At 39.5% G+C, this 18,136-nt stretch overlaps 1 protein-coding gene across 3 annotated transcripts in view; it reads right to left on the bottom strand.

Moving 5' to 3' along the window:
• The window catches only part of PRR16 (proline rich 16), a 228,524-nt gene that overhangs the window by 70,532 nt on the left and 139,856 nt on the right, over positions 1-18,136 (bottom strand). The window contains exons 2-4 of one of the 3 annotated variants that reach the window (XM_043514994.1): positions 16,885-17,779; positions 10,367-10,431; positions 8,283-9,910 (exon numbers count right to left, since the gene is read on the bottom strand). In XM_043514994.1, coding sequence (XP_043370929.1) covers positions 17,021-17,779 — 759 coding nt within the window. In that variant the 3' untranslated portion in view covers positions 8,283-9,910; positions 10,367-10,431; positions 16,885-17,020. Of the gene's footprint in view, positions 1-8,282; positions 9,911-10,366; positions 10,432-16,884; positions 17,780-18,136 lie in introns of those variants that run through there. The other 2 variants (XM_043514995.1, XM_043514996.1) reach the window with 2 other exon arrangements.

The raw sequence follows: 18,136 nt of genomic DNA, 5'->3' as shown, positions 1-18,136 counted from the left end.
GATAAAAAAACAACAACTCCTCCTCAGCTCGGAATCAGGCAGAGCAGTGACTTAAACCTTGAGTCTCCCCAGTCCCGGGCTACACACACTGGAAAGACATTCAAAGGGTTTGTTTTCATTCTAATGTGGAAGGAAAACAAATTCTGAAACCTCTAAAGTTGCTGCAAAATGGAATTCTCTATTCCACTCTATTCAGCTGATTATCCATCACGCCCACCAAGTCCTTCGGAGAATCACTGCTTTGCAGGATGCAGACTGCCAACCAGCAAGTGTGCCCTTCATTATTTGTTCCTAGGCATATGACCATGCATTTGACTGAGTTTCTTCATTGATCTTTCACTTTCATTGAGTCTTCAGAGAATTATATATTTCTGGCAAGGTACTAAATGATGTTTGAGGGTCATGTCCTTTCTTTCAAGTTTATATAACACAGCCTAAATCTATATCTTTGACCTTGTCTCCATTCCTTCTCTCCTATCTACAATGACCCTTTTCTTTCTTTCTTCCACTCTTGACTCCATGCATTTTTCATGCAGCCACCTATACATTGAAAGACTCTCTTGAATCTATTTGTTAACCACCTTCTCTCCTCCTCTTGATCTCTCAAAGAAGTCATTTTTTCCTTTGCTACCTATGAAAGATGAGTTAAAAGATTTAAAAAGTAATTCAATAGACTATCAGCAGGTATTTATGCTGACTGGGTGAATCAGTATTATATACTTTTATCCTGCTCCTCTCCTGCAACCTTTTTTTCATTTTATGAGACTCATTTATTGTGTCTGTATTTAAACTGTAGTTTTGTTGGGGGGGGGGTGACCATCGCTACCTATTTCTATCAAGTGCCTAACATGCTTGGACTGCTCAAAAGTAATAGACACATTACAACAAACAATATGAAAACCAGCTGGGTGAATACTTGATTTTAAAAATGGTCAAACTGAATCCAACGTAGTGAAATATTTTAGCGAATTGAAAAATCAGTTTCAGGTCAAGTGAAACATGCTTTATTCAACGTGAAATGGATTTGTCCAGGCAGCAGCTGAAGACTACCATATAAGCTTAGCAGAGTAGATACAGCACTCACTCAGGAAGTGGGAGACTTGAGTTTAATCTGGAGAACGGACAACATGGGTCACCCACATTCTATGTTCATGCCCTAGTCACCATGCTATAAAGTTCTTCTCACTTTTTCCCTGGTGCAATCCCTGTTCATTTTCATTATGAATTGACACTATGAATGATGAACTGTCATTATGAATGGTGAATTTATATCAATCCCAAAAACATTTTTTTGGGGGGGGGAATGAAACTATTTGCAGTTCATGTCAAATTCATGAGTTGTTTTGCATCACCCAAAACTGCATTTCTCAGTGAATAAACTATTAATCTGACAAATTTCACGCAGCTCTAATAAAGAAGTCAATTGTCCATTTTCTGCATTTTAATGAACATGTAATTGAAATCTTCAGTCATTTTCCTTCAAACAGAAGTTTTCTAAGTAAGTTTAAACCCTGTCAGTTAGTCTAAATCAAGCATTGCTTGCTGATCAATATCATTGAGCATCTAGAGCAGTGGTTCTCAACCTATTTACCATTGTGGGCTACATATGCAGCTTTCTGTGAGTTATGTGGGCCACATTTACACAATATATATATAATTACCTGTATGGCCCTGAGGATGTCACATGGGCCGCAGCTGTATGTTGACTGAGCCACAAGTAACCTGCGGGCCATGGGTTGAGAACCATTGATCTAGAGTGCAAAAAGCCAGGTTCCATCCTTTCCTTTCCATTTTTTACTGTGCTAAGTATATACCGCACATAGAATACTATAGAACTTCAGGAAAAATAATAATTTTAAAAATGCTATTTTGATTTGTAAGGTACAAGTAAGGTCTTTTCTACATGGTGTGGCAATGCACACTAGAGGAGTGTAAATTGTAGAATTGTAGAGTGCTCCAAAATATTGTGCTCTAACTGCCCCCTGTAGACCCTGTTGATAATGCTCACTAGAAACATTTTAGAGTGTAACATAGTACTGTTTCAACTGGGACTACATCAACGTGCACTAGGTTTCTTTTAGAACATGTCAGCAGGGTCTAATGGGGCAGTTACAGCATAACACTTTGCACGGCTTTATAATCTCTCTGATGCTCATTGCTGCACTGTGTAGACAAGCCCTAAATTAAAGTTTCAAATTTTTACACAAGACTCCGTTAACATTCTTTGGGGAAATAAGGGGAGACATGAAAGCAACAAGTAATCCTATGATCTAATAAATAGGCACACAATGGCTTTTATATTCACTGAAGTTTAACTCTGTAAGACTGTGTTATCAACAATGTATACAGCCTAAAGACATTTCCATTAATGAAAATGCCTAGAGTACTTAGCTACATAATCACAGAAAATAAATAGCTTGTAACATCTCTTTTGTCCCCCTCTTGAGGAGGAAAGGACAGTTTCACATGCCTTATTCTGAATATTAGAGAGTGAAAAGTGATGGTTATGACAGACATATCAAGGAGACCCTGAGTCTGTGAAATGTAACATCTTTCACCTGTGACCATGACAGGGAAATCAGTGTTTGAATTATCTGCTTTATTTAAGTTAATTTATTGCTGGTTCTAGATTGACAGCCTTGGGAACTCTGTTTAAATATAGAAGAAATCCAATGCCAGCTCTTCTTCACACTGCTCTTAAACCTGTGGAAATGCATCCTAATGATAAGATGGTATTTAATTCTACTTACCCATGTATTACTTGGTTGCTTCTGGATGAATGCTGATGATGGTGTTGAGTTTGGTCATGTTCAACTTTAAAAGAATTGAATATACCAGTGCATTATATACAGCCCCCCCCCAACTGCCACAAGGTGGTAACTTTTAGTTACTGTTAATCTGGACTGAATTCAAACCAAAGATTTAAGGACAAATTCTCTCTGGCCCTTACACTAGTGTGCAGAATGGATGGAGGACATAAGAAGACTCCCCCACCCCCTAATGTGGGCCACTTAAGGGCCAGACAGAATTCCAGTCCCTGTGCTTAGCAAAGCGAAGGGATTGTTTCCTCCCTACTCCCCTGTGGCACAGTGCTCTTAAGAAGGCAAGGAGGAGACAAGGCTATGGTTCCCCTTTATACACCCGCCTGCAGTGCTGGCTGGCTAGGCAAGGGGTATCAAGCTGTATCCTACAGAACTAGTGCACTAGTAGGAACACAGAGATTGGGAGCCCAGAAGCGCCAAGAGTCAGACTGCAATCACAAAGCACTATGCCTCCCAGTGCTCCACAGCACAGTGCAGCTCTACACCACAACTCCTATTGGCTGTGTCCAGTGGAACACATACATATGAACAGCTTATTATTCCATTACAATTCCAATCACCATTTATTCTCTTCTCCTACCCCAGACCAGGACTTAAACCTCAACACTTTTTATTTTTCTGTCTAGTCACCACATCTCACTTTTCCTGTACATTCATTATCAGACACAGTTCATTCTAAAACTAATTATAAAACTCCCACTGAAGACCACTATGACATTTGTATTATTTCTCTATCTTTAGTTCCCATACAGGAATTAAATGACTTTTAATGAGCATATTACACTAATTGTTCAGTTCCTTCCTGAATATTTGAAAGCTGACTTTTCCTCCTTTTTTCCAGTCAATGAGCTTTTAAAAAAAAAAAAAAAAAGACAGGAAAACATTTGAAATTCATTTATAGATAATGTGGGAAATGTCAAGTTCATTTGTGGACATTTTTCAAACTGTCTGTACTTTGAAATACATTTGTGAAGTAAATGAAGCTGAACTTCAAATAGAGATAATTTTTGCAGTTCTGAGCACTGAACAGAAATTTTTTAGTGAATTATAATTTGTGTTTGAGTTCATAACATATGCATGTTTCTGTTAAAAAAAGTTTAAAAATCCATATTTCCTGAATATATCTAGGCCTAAACAAGCCTAAATTAAAGCAAAACTGAAGTAAACCCAGTTTAACCCTAAATAAAACTGTCCTCATATCCTTTGGTACTGATTTAACTGCATTGGTTTAAAAAAATACTGTATTAAGCTAAATTGGCACATGTAAAGTTAAAGCTTGTCACCAGTCCCTTAACTCTGTGTATTTCCTCAGCATAGAAAGAAACATGATGTGGGGTAGAAATGGAGTAGACCACTGTGACAGTGATCAATGGCAGAGGACTACCCTGGTTCTTCACTCCACCATTCATAGTGACCAATAAAGTATTTTGCCTTACATCTTTCTCCTAAAGATAACTCCATGATCTCCTAAGAAGTTACTGAAGTTCTCCTCTTATTGCGTAATGCCAACACATACAGGGAATCTAATATTTACCAAACACTATGCCATAGCAGGCTCTTTTGAAAAGGTATTTATGTGCCAATTCATTCTAGTATCAAATAACTGGCTGTACAGTACAAACATTGTGCTATTAACTATACTGTGTAACAAAGACAGCAAAGCACACTGGTTTGAGAGTCCTCCATTGTATTGTTCATTCTGGTTTGTCATAATGGCTGCCAAATACACACTTTTTTTCCTCTTTCAAGTCTGGGATCCAATGTTACTATTGCAATTATCATGATAGATCAAGATAAACAAATGTGCATTAAAATTATAGTGTGCTGTAGTTCCTGGGCTACACAAGGCAACATAATTGGTAGTCCCCACTGCAAAAGTATACTGTACTTGAAAACAAAAACGAGGCATCCAGTACACCATTTATAAAAAAAATACTGTTCAGCTTTCCACATGCTAATTTACTCAAAAAGGAGTCTAGCTAGGTTAAATGCTTTAACAGCTCTTATTTCACAAAGTCAGTCCTGCACTACAAAGGCAATAAACACTTGTGTGGGAAATGTTGTCCTTGAGCTGCTGCTCCTACATTCATTGATAATAAATCCACTTAACACAAAGCAAACTATGGGATCTAAGTCTGTTTCTTCCTGAGGAACATGATATAATATATCACATATATCAGCAGATTTTTCCTTTCTTGTAGCAGATCTCTCTTCCCTATGGAACTGGCCAGCTTTTGGGAAGGCGAGTTTTGGAATCAGGAGAACAAGGTAAAATAGGTGGTGCTGAGGCCAGAATGTTCTCAAAACAAAAACTTCACTGTAATGACCCTAAACTTGATAATTTACAAGAGACAGGTGGCTAAGACGTACCTAGTGCCTAGGGGATATGTAAAGGAAATTTCCTTTTTCCCTCATGCTGAAAGGATTGCCACAACTGGAGCCCCTGAGCTCTCCTGACATAAGGACTGCTCTCTGTTACCCACCCGCAAAAAAGCAGCATAATGGCGCCAACCCATCTCTTTCCTTTAAAACAGGAAGCACACTGTTGGGTGGCCATGGAGGGGAGTTTATGTTGCATCCCCTGAGCAGATATAGGATGATGCACACTCTTCTTTGTATCTGGGACATCTGACAGGAACTGTGCCTCCTTGGTATATCTACACTGCAATGTAAGCCTGGGCTCAGACCCAGGCTTGAGGCCAAACCCTATGGGGGGGGGAGTATTCAAGGTCAAATCAAGACAGGATCCAGGTACAAAGCCCTATTGATTTGCAGAATAGATGCAGCCCCCACAGACTTGGGTCCTGGGAGTCTGCCAACAGTATGCTACAATCCCATGGGCCAACTTCCTTTGTCCTCTCTATGCCATGAATTGCCATTTGACTCCAGAGAAACGGAAGCAAGCCCCTTTGTTTTAGTGCAGTGGCTTGGCAAGTCAACATTTAACCTTTCCATTGTTTTTTGATTGCTGAGCTGCAAACACACCTTTAGAGAACCATCTGTGTTTGCAATGGAGACCAATCAGAAGCAGTCCTTTACAAAGCACACTGCTTCATTGTTGCAAGAGCACATCCAGATGTTGGTAAATCTCTGGTGTAAGGCCAGCAAAACAAAGGAATTTAATAAGAACACACGGAATGACGACTGGCATACAGCGATACAGGCGAACAGTGAAGAAGCTGACAGTGTTGCAAATTTAGTGGACTGGTGACAGTGCAGGGTGCAGATTAAAGAGTTCGAGACTGGGTAATGTAAAGCCAGGGACCAGAACTGCACCTCAGATAACTCAAAGACATCATGTTCATTTTATGAGGCATTTGACTGTGTGCTGGGTACTGCACCAAGCACAGAGCCAAAGGTGGTGCACGATGACTTGGTCAGCTAGGATGGTAACCTGCTGGCGCCAGAATCCAGCAAGGGGACTGATGAGAGCCAGTAGCAAGCGCCAAGTGAAGACAGTGAAGTGACTGTTGCTGAAACCAGTCCCTGAGGTGCAGAAACAGCACACCCTGGGGGCATATTTGGGGGAGCTGTTTGATGCCCCCTCTCACCCTGAGGAACAGCCTGCAACAGACATGGATGGGACAGAAGCCTTCCTGGAGCCTGCTAAGTTTCTGGGAGGGATTTCCATTCTATGAACCAATGCAAAAGTTATTACAAGCCCCAGCTATCAGCACTAATTGCAGATGGTAGGCCAGTTCCTTGACATCTTCCTACCCTGTCCTCCCTCCCCCTCCCTCACCCCCTCCTCAGGATGTGAAGTTCAAAATGGTAACAGGAAAAGGCAAAGAGTAAAAACACCTTGAAAGAGAATTTTGACTGAAAAGGTGCAGAGTTTTGCTAAAGCATTCATGTCTCTTAAAATAATAAATAATAACTCTAACATTGCCATGTCTGTAAGCATACTGCTCTGTAACCATTCAATGGTGTAACAAGCCACCTAGAAACAGTGATGAGGGGAGGAAAGAAGGAAACACTTTTTATGGATAAATCTAGTCCATTTCAGTTACAGGTAATCCATGCAGTCCATAGGTGACAAAATCATTTGTCCCAAATACAACTGGGGTTTCAAATTTTGTCCAGAAGTGTGCCAGGTGTGGGGAGGAGGAGGAAGGCTGTAGAGTTCTGTATGTTTGCATGCAGTCATAACAGAATAAGCCATGTGGAAGCTAACATATCAACCTGCTGATTCCCTCATGAATTCTGATCCAATCCACGTGCTGACAGCAGAAAACTTCTCCTGCAGCAGGAACTCTCAGCGAAAGGCATATGTTCCAGGGCTATGTTGGTAACTGACTAGCCCACTCCACTCATAGATGTGCTGTTCAGTCACCACACATTTGAATACTTTGGTTGCATACACTTTTGGTTTCCCACTGCAGCTTGGAATGACATCTCCCTTTGCCAACTGGGCACCACAACGACACTGATATCCTCCAAAATATGGAAGGCCTCAAATGATAGAGAAAACTTTGTGCAGCATGGCCGCTGACATCCCCCCAAAAACCCAAGTTGCTGTGCAATTTTTAAAAAAAACAGACAACTGTGATTTTTTTTTTTTAAACTTACCATTGTCGCTTTCACTGTGATTAACCTTGCTATGAGTAGGGTGGTCTGAAGCCTTCCTCTCACAATATACTGAAATTCAGTTTGGAAAAGTATCATTTTATGTCCACAAGGATTTTTTTCTGTACTCCTGCAGTGAGCTATTTGAAACAATAACCTCTGTGTCTTGTCTTGTTCCAGACCCTTGACCTCTATGGCTGGATGTACCTCCACAGCTCAACCACACTGCAGCAAAAGCGTGGGTCAACATACCTTCATGTACCGTTCCAAGAGGAAGCGTTTCCTTGATGAACTTATGGTTGAGGTTTTGGATAGGGCCAACAAGCAGGTCCAATAACAAAACCAGAGGGATTTACGGCTAGAGGAAAGGCATGGTGAGAAGCAAGAGGAAAAGTTCAGATTGGCTGCACAGCTTGAGAACAGGGTTGAAGTGAAGGAGCAAGCACTTCTTCACAGCCCCTGGAACAGGAATGGTGGCTAAGGGGAGTTGACAGAGCTCAGCAGAAAGAACTGTTTGAGCAGCTGCTATCACTAATGGCCACAACACTACCAGCTCCTGCCACACCCTGTGCTGCAATCCAGGAATCACTTGAACAACTCCATGGCTGGGTGGCCCATGCGATCAGGCCCGATCAGTGGTTGGGCATGGCAACTCTACCCCATACAGTCACCCATATTAATCCCCTCTCCCATAGGCAGCTCCACCCTCCTCCCCTGGTGCCAAATGCATGGCAAATGTGGAAGGAAGTGAAAGGAGAATGGGGGTATATACAACAGTGGGAGATTTCTGTCTTGTACATGGTTTCACCGTTTGCACTTGTTCATGCACTTTTTTTTTTTTTTTTTTTTTTAAGATTTTGTTGTACTGGCAGCAGGCCTGTGCAATAGTGGGTAAACATTGTCCTTTTCTAATATATATTTATAAATAAAGCTTTTTATTTTAGGAAGAAAGTTAATTGCTATCACTGCATCAGATCATGCAATGTGTGGTTAAAGGGAAACACATGATCAGGAACAACTGGGCATTTGTAAGCAAACACTATTTCTCAATACAGATAGCTACATCACTCAATCACTTCCTTACATTACTCCATACTATAAATTAATCCCTTCTCCCCACCCCTATCATCTGTTAAGTGGTCAGAACATGCATAAATATATTGTATGGCAATCAACCCCATACACCTCCCCAAGCACTGAAATCCCTCATAAGCAAGCTCTCTCTTTTGTGGGCTGCTCAGACTTCCTGCAACGTGCAGGGTGGACAGTTTTCCCATAGTCAAAGGTCCAGAGAAGCCACATTTCAGGAGGGAGCCAGGAAGTCTGGGATGTAGTCGATTGGACTCACATCTTCATGCTGGAGTGTGGATGCTAGAACTCCAGGGTTCAAGCCCAGTTAGAAAATTCTTACCCTAGGATTGACAATCTGTGTAGTCACTCAAGTTCTCTAACCCAGGGTCTGCTCACTTGACAGGGGCTCACACTGCAGTTTAGACACACCTCTGAGGCTCTGCCTCACCCCTGTCCCCAAATGTAGGATTATGGCTAGGAATCAGAACCCAGTACCACTATCGGACAGAATTTTCAAAAGCACTTAAGGGACTTAGGTACCCAGCTTCCAATCAGACACACACCTAAATCAATTGGGTGCTTTTGAAAGATTTTATTTATAATGTACTGGACCATTATTGTATGATACTGTCCGGTATTTGGATTTGTTTGTTTTAATGAGAGGGGCTTCCTAAACTGAGAGATTACTTATAAAGATCCAAAAGCATCCCCATTCTTAAAGACACAAAATGCTTAGTTTGGAAATCCTGGTAGATGGCTGCCTGTTATATGAGCAACAAAACATCGATTAAATAATAACATTTAAATATCACAAATATCGCTGGTGTTTCAGGATTTGGCTATGGTTGGATTCTTCAAGTATGTATAACTGCTAAATAGCAGCACCTGACATGCTGTTAATGGTCTAAAATAAAAGTTTCAGCTCCTTCAGTTCCTCTCAGCATACCAGGCTGTCTTACTTATGTCACAGTCTGCAGAAGGTTGGCCATCTCAACACTGGGAAATTGTGGACACGGATGGCTTCAAAAATCATGATAATCAGAAGATGCTGTGTTGTAAAACGCTACCAGATACCACTAAGTGGATGTGGTCAGAGTGGTAAACATACACTATGTAAGCAACGTAGCCCATCACATGTAAATATCTACTTTTGCCTTTGTTAACAAGATCTTCACAACCAAACAGCATTGGAATATTACCTTACATGTGCATGCATGTGAACACATGCACATATAGAATAAGTAAATGCCAAAAACGTACACATCAATCAATAAGGGAAGAACCTGCCCACTCTTCCTCACAGGAGGATGCCACTTAGAGCTTATTTGCAATATACAGAAGTGAGTTGTATGGAATTTAAAGTACGCATTTAACATGGGGTGAAATTTCTATGGCTGTTTAGCTCAGGAAGTCACAGAGGCACCAACAACTGGTAGGCTGATCTGCAGCAGCTAGAGAAGAAATCAACAAGATTTGTCAATGAATATCATTTGTACATGCCCCCCATGACAACTTCTACAAGTCATCTAGTTAAAATATGATTAATTAACAAATCTGCCCACTGTCTTTGGGCTCTTTCTGCATCACAAAACAAGCCCACATGATAAAATCCCAGGTAGTGTTTCACATAAAACAAGACTGCCATATAATTGCTACACAATCAAGATGTAACTACACTGCAGATTTTAAGAACTGTACCGCGGTGTGCTTATTCAACAGCATCAAGTGCTGCCACTGTTTTAAATTACGCAACAGCATATTCAGTCCCAATAAACTCAGAAATGCTAGGGACCCCGTGCGTAATTACTATATGTCACATACCATATTTTGCCCTATAAAATACAATATAGGTACATAATGGATATCTAGTAATTTTCAGATTAAAGCATTCCAAATGTCATACTTACCACAGCTCTGTTCTTCTGCTGCATATCTTTGAAGAGATTTTACCTTTCAAATTATTCCTGCAAATCTAAGTTTGATGTATTTTATTAAAAACTCATTATGTACCCATTCTTGCTTTATGTCTGGACTTATACTGCACATAAGAGTCTTCAGTATATACTTTAAAAGATGATGGATTTTAGATCCAGTTGACATATACAAACCATGAAAGGGAAATATTATCAAAGTAAAACTATGCCCCCTGTAACGTAACCTATTTTAAGATACAATCCAAAACAAATGTAGTCAGGGTAATGATTCATAGCACAATTACAACATTTCTATTTCAATTACATGTATAGTTATTCAGACTGCTTCTTTATGGGGTCACTAAAAAAGAAGCTATAATTAGAACATGCAAAATTAAGAGTTTTGTACAGCTCCAGAGGAACCATATTATACTGTCTGGTAATTAAACAATATATTCTGTACTTTTCTTACTCTAAAACCAACGACTGGGTTATCCAAATGAAGCCAAACAATGTGGTGATCTATTTCCATTATTTCATGAAACTTCTTACGCATGAAAAAAAATCACAAAACCCATCACCAGAATTGAGGATAATTTGACTACTTCTATGAACAGTAAATTATGATTGGCAAAGCTGCAATAAAACACATCACTCCAAACAAGGTGAGAGGTGGAATTGGCACATTGGATCTCCCCTCAAAGCTTTAAAGGTTAGTTGCCACAACACACATTTATTTTTTATTCCCACTTGTTCCTTTCCCTGAAAGCCTCCTCATTTCACTTGCATCTTAACCAATTATAGTATTCAAAAAATAGCAATTATTCTGCTATGCCCATGGTTACTATAGCTGTATATAATATTTAGTGCCTTTCCTTTTTGATTATATTAAAATATAGCTACAGAAATTCAAAGTGTCACCATCTCTGTAGCGTATTATATATTTTTGCAAAGATGTTTTATTTTAGTGATCATCTGTCTTTGGAACTGTCTGGTTCTAGCTGACCTACTACAGCTTTCTGAGGAAGATGTGAAACATACTGTGTTGTGGATGTTTTAAAAATGCTTCACAGTCCTCACATTTTGAATTTAAATTTAAGAAATGTTGCTGGCTGAATATAACATTGCATTATTCCTTGTAGCATTTTAAATTACAGGTTCCCAAACAACATTATAAAGCTTTAAGTTAATGGCCTCCAGTGGTTTGCATATTTACTTATTTTAACAAGACAAAATAAAGTTCAGATTAAACCTGTACAATTGTTATATTGGTAAAAGTAACTCACAATAGAAGCAAGACCAAAGAAGCATTACGAGAGATCAAAGATATTGGGCCATCATCTTATGCTCAATAGATAATATGGTCAGCTGTGAGACATAAAAGGTAGACTGGTTAAAAAGGCTAGACATGACTTATGAGGAGAGGCTGAGGGAGCTGGGATTGTTTAGTCTGCAGAAGAGAAGAATGAGGGGGGATTTGATAGCTGCTTTCAACTACCTGAAAGGGGGTTTCAAAGAGGATGGCTCTAGACTGTTCTCAATGGTAGCAGATGACAGAACGAGGAGTAATGGTCTCAAGTTGCAATGGGGGAGGTTTAGATTGGATATTAGGAAAAACTTTTTCACTAGGAGGGTGGTGAAACACTGGAATGCGTTACCTAGGGAGGTGGTAGAATCTCCTTCCTTAGAGGTTTTTAAGGTCAGGCTTGACAAAGCCCTAGCTGGGATGATTTAACTGGGACTTGGTCCTGCTTTGAGCAGGGGGTTGGACTAGATGACCTTCTGGGGTCCCTTCCAACCCTGATATTCTATGATTCTATGGTTTAGCAGGTATTGCAGAAAAATGAAACCTTTCATGCTTTGGAACTTAATTTCTGGCCCAAAGCAGCATGCCATCTTAAAAGCTATGTAGAAAAGCAGAGACAAAGTGAATTAATGCTGGCATGTTCATACTGATGTGCTAAATAACTACTATGAAAATCAATACAAAACTTGTTTTGTAAACGCAGAGCATATGTAGTTTCTATATGTAATGACTATGGGGCAAGTCATGCATCCCTGCTGCTCCCTCTGGTGGCTGTCTGTCTGCAGAGCTTCCTCGAACTGCCACTGAGCAAGGAGCATTTCCTTTGTATGGGAAAGAGCAAAGGGCAAGACTGAATACAACTGGATTCCGTGCTAAGCACTGCAAGCTCCTCACCCCACCTATAGCTTCCTTTCACTTGCCCCTCCACACTGGGCTAAAATTTGTAAAGAGAAAGAGGTGCTGTTATTCCTTCATGCCTGTATGTGTGTGTTTTTCCTTTGGGGGGAAGAGAAGGGGGCTATAATTATGTCCATGATTTGGTGTTTCTCCCCAGAATGATATATACTTTTTTTTCCACAGTGTAATTATTATCATAGATTATTTATACCTAGAGACTTCAACAGATATCAGGGCATCATTGTGCTAGTCACTGTGCAAACTCATAAGAGACAACCCTTGCCAAACTCAAATTATACAGACATGTCAGACACAGTGGGAGAAGGCAATTACTATCATCATCGTTTTACAGATGGGGAATTGAGACAGAGGGAAATTAAATAGGTAATACAGGGAGTTTGCAATAAAGTCAGAATTTGAAGACAGATTCAACTTATACACATACACACAAATACCAGATGTACGGACAGAAAACACTTTTGGACATATTTTCTATTAAAGTTAATGGAAGTTATGTCTAAATTCCCTAGTCTCAAATATGGCCTATTAAATATCTAATACATGCAAGGTAATTTTGTGTACCTGTCTGAAATTTAGGTTTTAATTCAATAATATAATGTTTTGTGCGAAAGTGGAGAAGGAAAGACTATTTTGTTAATAAGAACTCAGAAAGCTTTTAGAAAGGGATCAAAAAAGATTTCCAGAAGTAGAATGAAGACAGAGAGCAGATGGGACATAGAATGCGAGGTTAAAAGTTCAACAACCAGGCTCAGCAGAGTATTCAGGGTGGAAAGCCCAGGCTTGAAGTTAAAAGTTCCTCACAGACCTTTTTTCTGGAGAAAGTGAGGAATGAAAATTCAGTACTTAAGTGAGATGCACAATTACCATCTAGGTCAGAGAAAGGAATCTCTGTATGGTAAGATGGTTAAGTAGGAGATGGAAGGATGTCTACCAGTTCCTTCAGAGTCTAGGGACAGAACTCAGGAAGGGAAAGCTGCAAACCTAGTACCTTGGATGAGTTTATGGGAGAAGAACTGAGTCGAGCTAGACACAAGAAGTAGAGAATCCTTCACTAGATCCTAGATCTCTAGTCAGCTGCCTCCCCTTGGACCTGTAATCTGGACAGAAACTATTATCCCACACTCCGTGCATACTAAAAGCTTAGCTGGAATAACATCTAAAAATTTTCACATGAATGACCAGCTAAGAATCACTTACAATACACAATTTTTAAACTGTAATCTGAAAATTCTTCAGTTTCCAGTAGAAAAAATAAATATGAGCTAGATCTCATACTGAAAAACTGACAGCTAGAATAAGAGATAACTTTTTAAGTTTCAACATTTTACTTGAAAAAGTAATAAGAAATTTTCACCTAATTTGAGACGATTGTTTAATGTGATTGGCAATGAATGCTGTTATCTGAATGAAATATGAAATGCTCCAGACCCTACATCATACATTGCTCTACAAAACCAGCCAAGAACTACTGAACTGAACTGTATTGTTTTATCACGTTTTTTTCTTTATTTCTTTTAAAGATAATACAAGTAAAATTTAGTTTGCTATTTGAGTCCTGGGTTCTCAGTCTTGGATGATACCAAATGCTAATTAATTTGCACTTTTTTCTGTTGTGAATTTTTCTATCTGATAGAACCTATCAATAGTGAGAATTTTATAGGAAAAAGGAATGGTTTGTGGAAGGAGACACTGTGGGTAAAATCCTGGACCCACTGAAGTCAATGTCAACTCCCATTTCACCCTATGTGCATTTGAGTTCTAGAAAGGGAACAAAAGGGTGTTGATCCGCATGCACAATTCAGTTCTGGAAGGGAAAGAGGGAGCCATTTTGAGAGGCAGAAAAGTTAGCAAGCCACCTATTTACTGCATTAATCATTTTGAGGAAGAGGTATCAGAACAATGGTTGCTGGAAGCCAGCTTAGTAGGCTTGGGAGCTGCTGCACCTAGCCCCAGAACAAAGACAAGGGACAGACAATAGTAGGAATGAGATCCCAGCACAGAGATATTATCACAATAGGGACCAGCTAGAATGCAGATAAATGTGAAGTTAAAGCTTCACAGGCAAAAAAAAAAAAAAAAAAAAAAAAAAGTCTTCAGCCAGCAAAGAGGAAAAAATAGACAGGGGGAAAGTAAATGGAATTCTTTAAAGTATTTCAAACAGCAATTTTAGATGTGGGACTAACAGGTACTGAAAAGAAAATGTAGGAATAGATGCACCAAGATAGAGTGAAAGGAACAGAAAAGAGAAAGGCAATAGAACAAAACCTAAGGACAGAAAGGATGTTACATTTTTCAAAGCATTTTAAATCTTATTTTATACAAGATTGCACAAATCTTATATATACACACACAACTGTTTGATTGTACATACATCTGGATATGCACATAATACAATTCCTTCAGTACAGAAGGAGAGATTGTTCTGATTAAGTTAAATTATACAAGTAGGTACATATGACTTATAATAGAAGCAGCATCACACGATAAATCTTTCCTTTTTAATAGCAGCCACTATGTGGTTGTGTAGTTTGTGTGTAAAGAAGTTTTACACACCATTTCACTATATTTTAAATGTAAATTCCTAATGGAAGGAGGAGCTGCTCTGGAGCATCATGAGCAGGGCAGAGGGACTTCCAGTGACTTTCAGAGATCAAGGACATCTGTAGAACGAGTTCCTTGTCCCTACTGCTAACTTGATGTCCAAAATTACTCCATCACAACTCTCATGAGATTAAATATGCTGACATCATACAAATAGCAAAGGCATTCTAATGATGCAAATTATGGGATTGAAAAACAATGGAAAACATTTGGAGAATATGATCAAATGCATGAGATAATGACTTCTCTGCATCATGATGGTTGGGTAAACCACACAATATAGTGCAATGTGAGGCTTTAAACTCCAGAGATATATTTGCACAAAATGCAGCCTTTCCTATTGGTAAAAGTTTCATAAGGGTTTAGCAATTTAATGTAAAAAGGGTAATTATTTTGCCAGGATATTTGTTGTTTTGGTGCAAAGTAAATACTACAAAGGTGTGAATACAGTTTCACACTGTAGAACTGTTTCAAGCTGTTTCAGATTTCAGCTGAATTTCTATTGCTGTATGCAAACATAAGGGACTGACAAACATAAGACGCCACAAATGACAACCTTCTCCAACCCCTTCAGAGCTAAACTGTCTAAGTGCATGTTTTGTATGCAACTCAAGTAACATCTGCTGACATTCAGGTGTTCAGGTCATTTGCAAGCTTATTTTTGGAGGGACTTTGTGAAGAAAAGGTTTCCTATAACATCTCCTTCACTGATCACCTGCTTTAAAAAACCCAGAAACCAACATTCCTAGCCTCCTAACAACAAATGTTCTTTTCTGTAAAACAATGAAAAAACATTGGAGAGTTTTCTCACTGGTAAGAATTTTAATTGGGTTAAGCCACTAAAATGTCATAACAAGAGAAATGTCTTGTTGTGCATGTTAATACTTAGTTATTACACAGTGCTTTTCATCTTCAAAACTCTTTACAAATATTAAGCACCGATCCCTGAAGACCGTATGCACAATTTCCATTGCCCTCCATAGGAAATTTGCATGAGTAAACTTGAGTAAGGACTTAGGACTGGGCTCTAACTTATTAACCTACATGTCTCATCCATGTTAGGTAGATAAGCATTATCCCCACATGAGATGGAACAATGGAAGCAGAAAATAAAAAAAAAGCATGGCACTACTCTCTCTGCTTTTTGATTATTGAGTGTTTCAGAACCAAACTTGAATAGTTAGTTTGTCTTGCCACTTTCATATCAACATGCCTTCCAATTGCCTATTCATCTCTAGACCAGAGAACAAAAAACAAGCTGGCTGAAACTGTGAGGATTTATGCACAGCTCCAGACCGGATACCCTTGATTCAAGCAACCAGGCATATAAAAACTCATTTGTTAAGATTCAATCAGGAATCATTAACTGGAGTTACATTTTGCTCCACATAATCATACATTATGTTCCTAGCAAATGTATTCTAAAAGTTTCCTGCACTACAAAAACCCTTTAGTACTAATTATTCTGTTGTCTGAGGAAGACTTAACTTCACCTCTAATTGCTACTGCAGATATGCTGTTTTTGAGATGAACTTTTAACATTGCTTAGACCATAGTTAGAGCTGTTCAGCTGCAATCACTTTTAACAGCTCATGACCCGTAGCATGCACATTATACTGGAGCTTTTAATAATGAAATTCTTTGGTGCAAACATGTGACATTGGTGAACAATTTTCTTTGTACTTACCATATGAATTTTATGCTGCTTCGCTGAATACAGGATGTAATATTTTTGGGCTTTTTATTGCTTGAGTAGAAAGTGCTCATTACCTATTTGTTTATGTTTATATATAGGAAAAAAACAGTTTTTCAAGTGGCGTACATCACACTGTTGTAGTGGTTGACTTTCTCAAGATGGTCTTCTGGGGTTTTGGTGCAGTTTGTGGAGGCACAGTCGCAGGTCTGAGAGAGGGAAAGCTATTACTGGGACTCATGCCCAACCCTCCATTTTCTAGAGGAAATGGAGGGAGAGGGGGAGGAGGCGGCGGTAAAGGAGGACATTGGTGAGGAAGCTTTCCCAGCGTGTGGGCGGGCTCGCTGTGTAAGTGGACCTCCCTGTTTTTAATGTTATACCGAACGTCACAATCAGGGCAATAGCCATGGTACTGCACTTTCTCACTAAATCGTACCCGTTCCCGTGTTCCTGTCTGAGGACACCTGTCTTTATCAGGTCTATGAATCAGAGGATGCATTGAAACTTTGTCCAAGTTACTATTAGGTATGCAAAATACATCCCCATTAGGAATCTTGTTTGGTCCTCCTGGTAAACCTCCATTTCGAAGTAGGGTCCCATTAGTCTTTACAGGGTTGGCAGAAGGAACAGGCCTGTGAGGGTCTTCACACTTTACAGGAGTCAACCGTGGTGGAGGTGGAGGTGGATTGGGTTTCCTCAGTATGGTGAGAATGGCAGATGGGTGTGCTGGTGGCTTGATGAGAGGTGCATTAGCACGCACTTTGGCTTTCTCCAAGCTAGACGCTGTTGTGCTGCTTGAGCTGCTGTTCAGCGTGTCAGTTTTGGAACTGTCTGTCATCTCATCCTCCAGCTGCAGGTCAGATGTCAATGTGTCAATCTGGTCAACCACCTACATGGAAATCAGAACACAAACGGTGATAAAGGTTCGCCACAGTAAAGGCGAACAAAGAAAGCTTTATTCACAATCATCTTTATCCCCTTCCTGGAATTAAAACATTTGAATATTCAATTTTATGAACCATTGTTTCTTTTTTCTTCTTCTATAAATCTAGTTTAATTTTTTTTTTAAATATCTGTGGTTAGTCCTCTCATCTGAATACAATGGGATACAATTTTAGTTTCTCTGCTATGAAATTCTGTATTTTTTCTCCAGGGCTTACCTACCAATAACATGCCGTTTGAACTATAAACCTTCAGTAACACAGTTTGCCTCACAGCGTGGGGGAAGGCTGAATGATTTAACCTC

This window comes from Dermochelys coriacea, chromosome 5, assembly GCF_009764565.3.
Source record: "Dermochelys coriacea isolate rDerCor1 chromosome 5, rDerCor1.pri.v4, whole genome shotgun sequence".
In the NCBI taxonomy this organism is placed as follows: domain Eukaryota; kingdom Metazoa; phylum Chordata; order Testudines; family Dermochelyidae; genus Dermochelys; species Dermochelys coriacea.
Note: the sequence above shows the minus strand (reverse complement) of the source record. Positions and strands in the feature narration are given on the sequence as shown.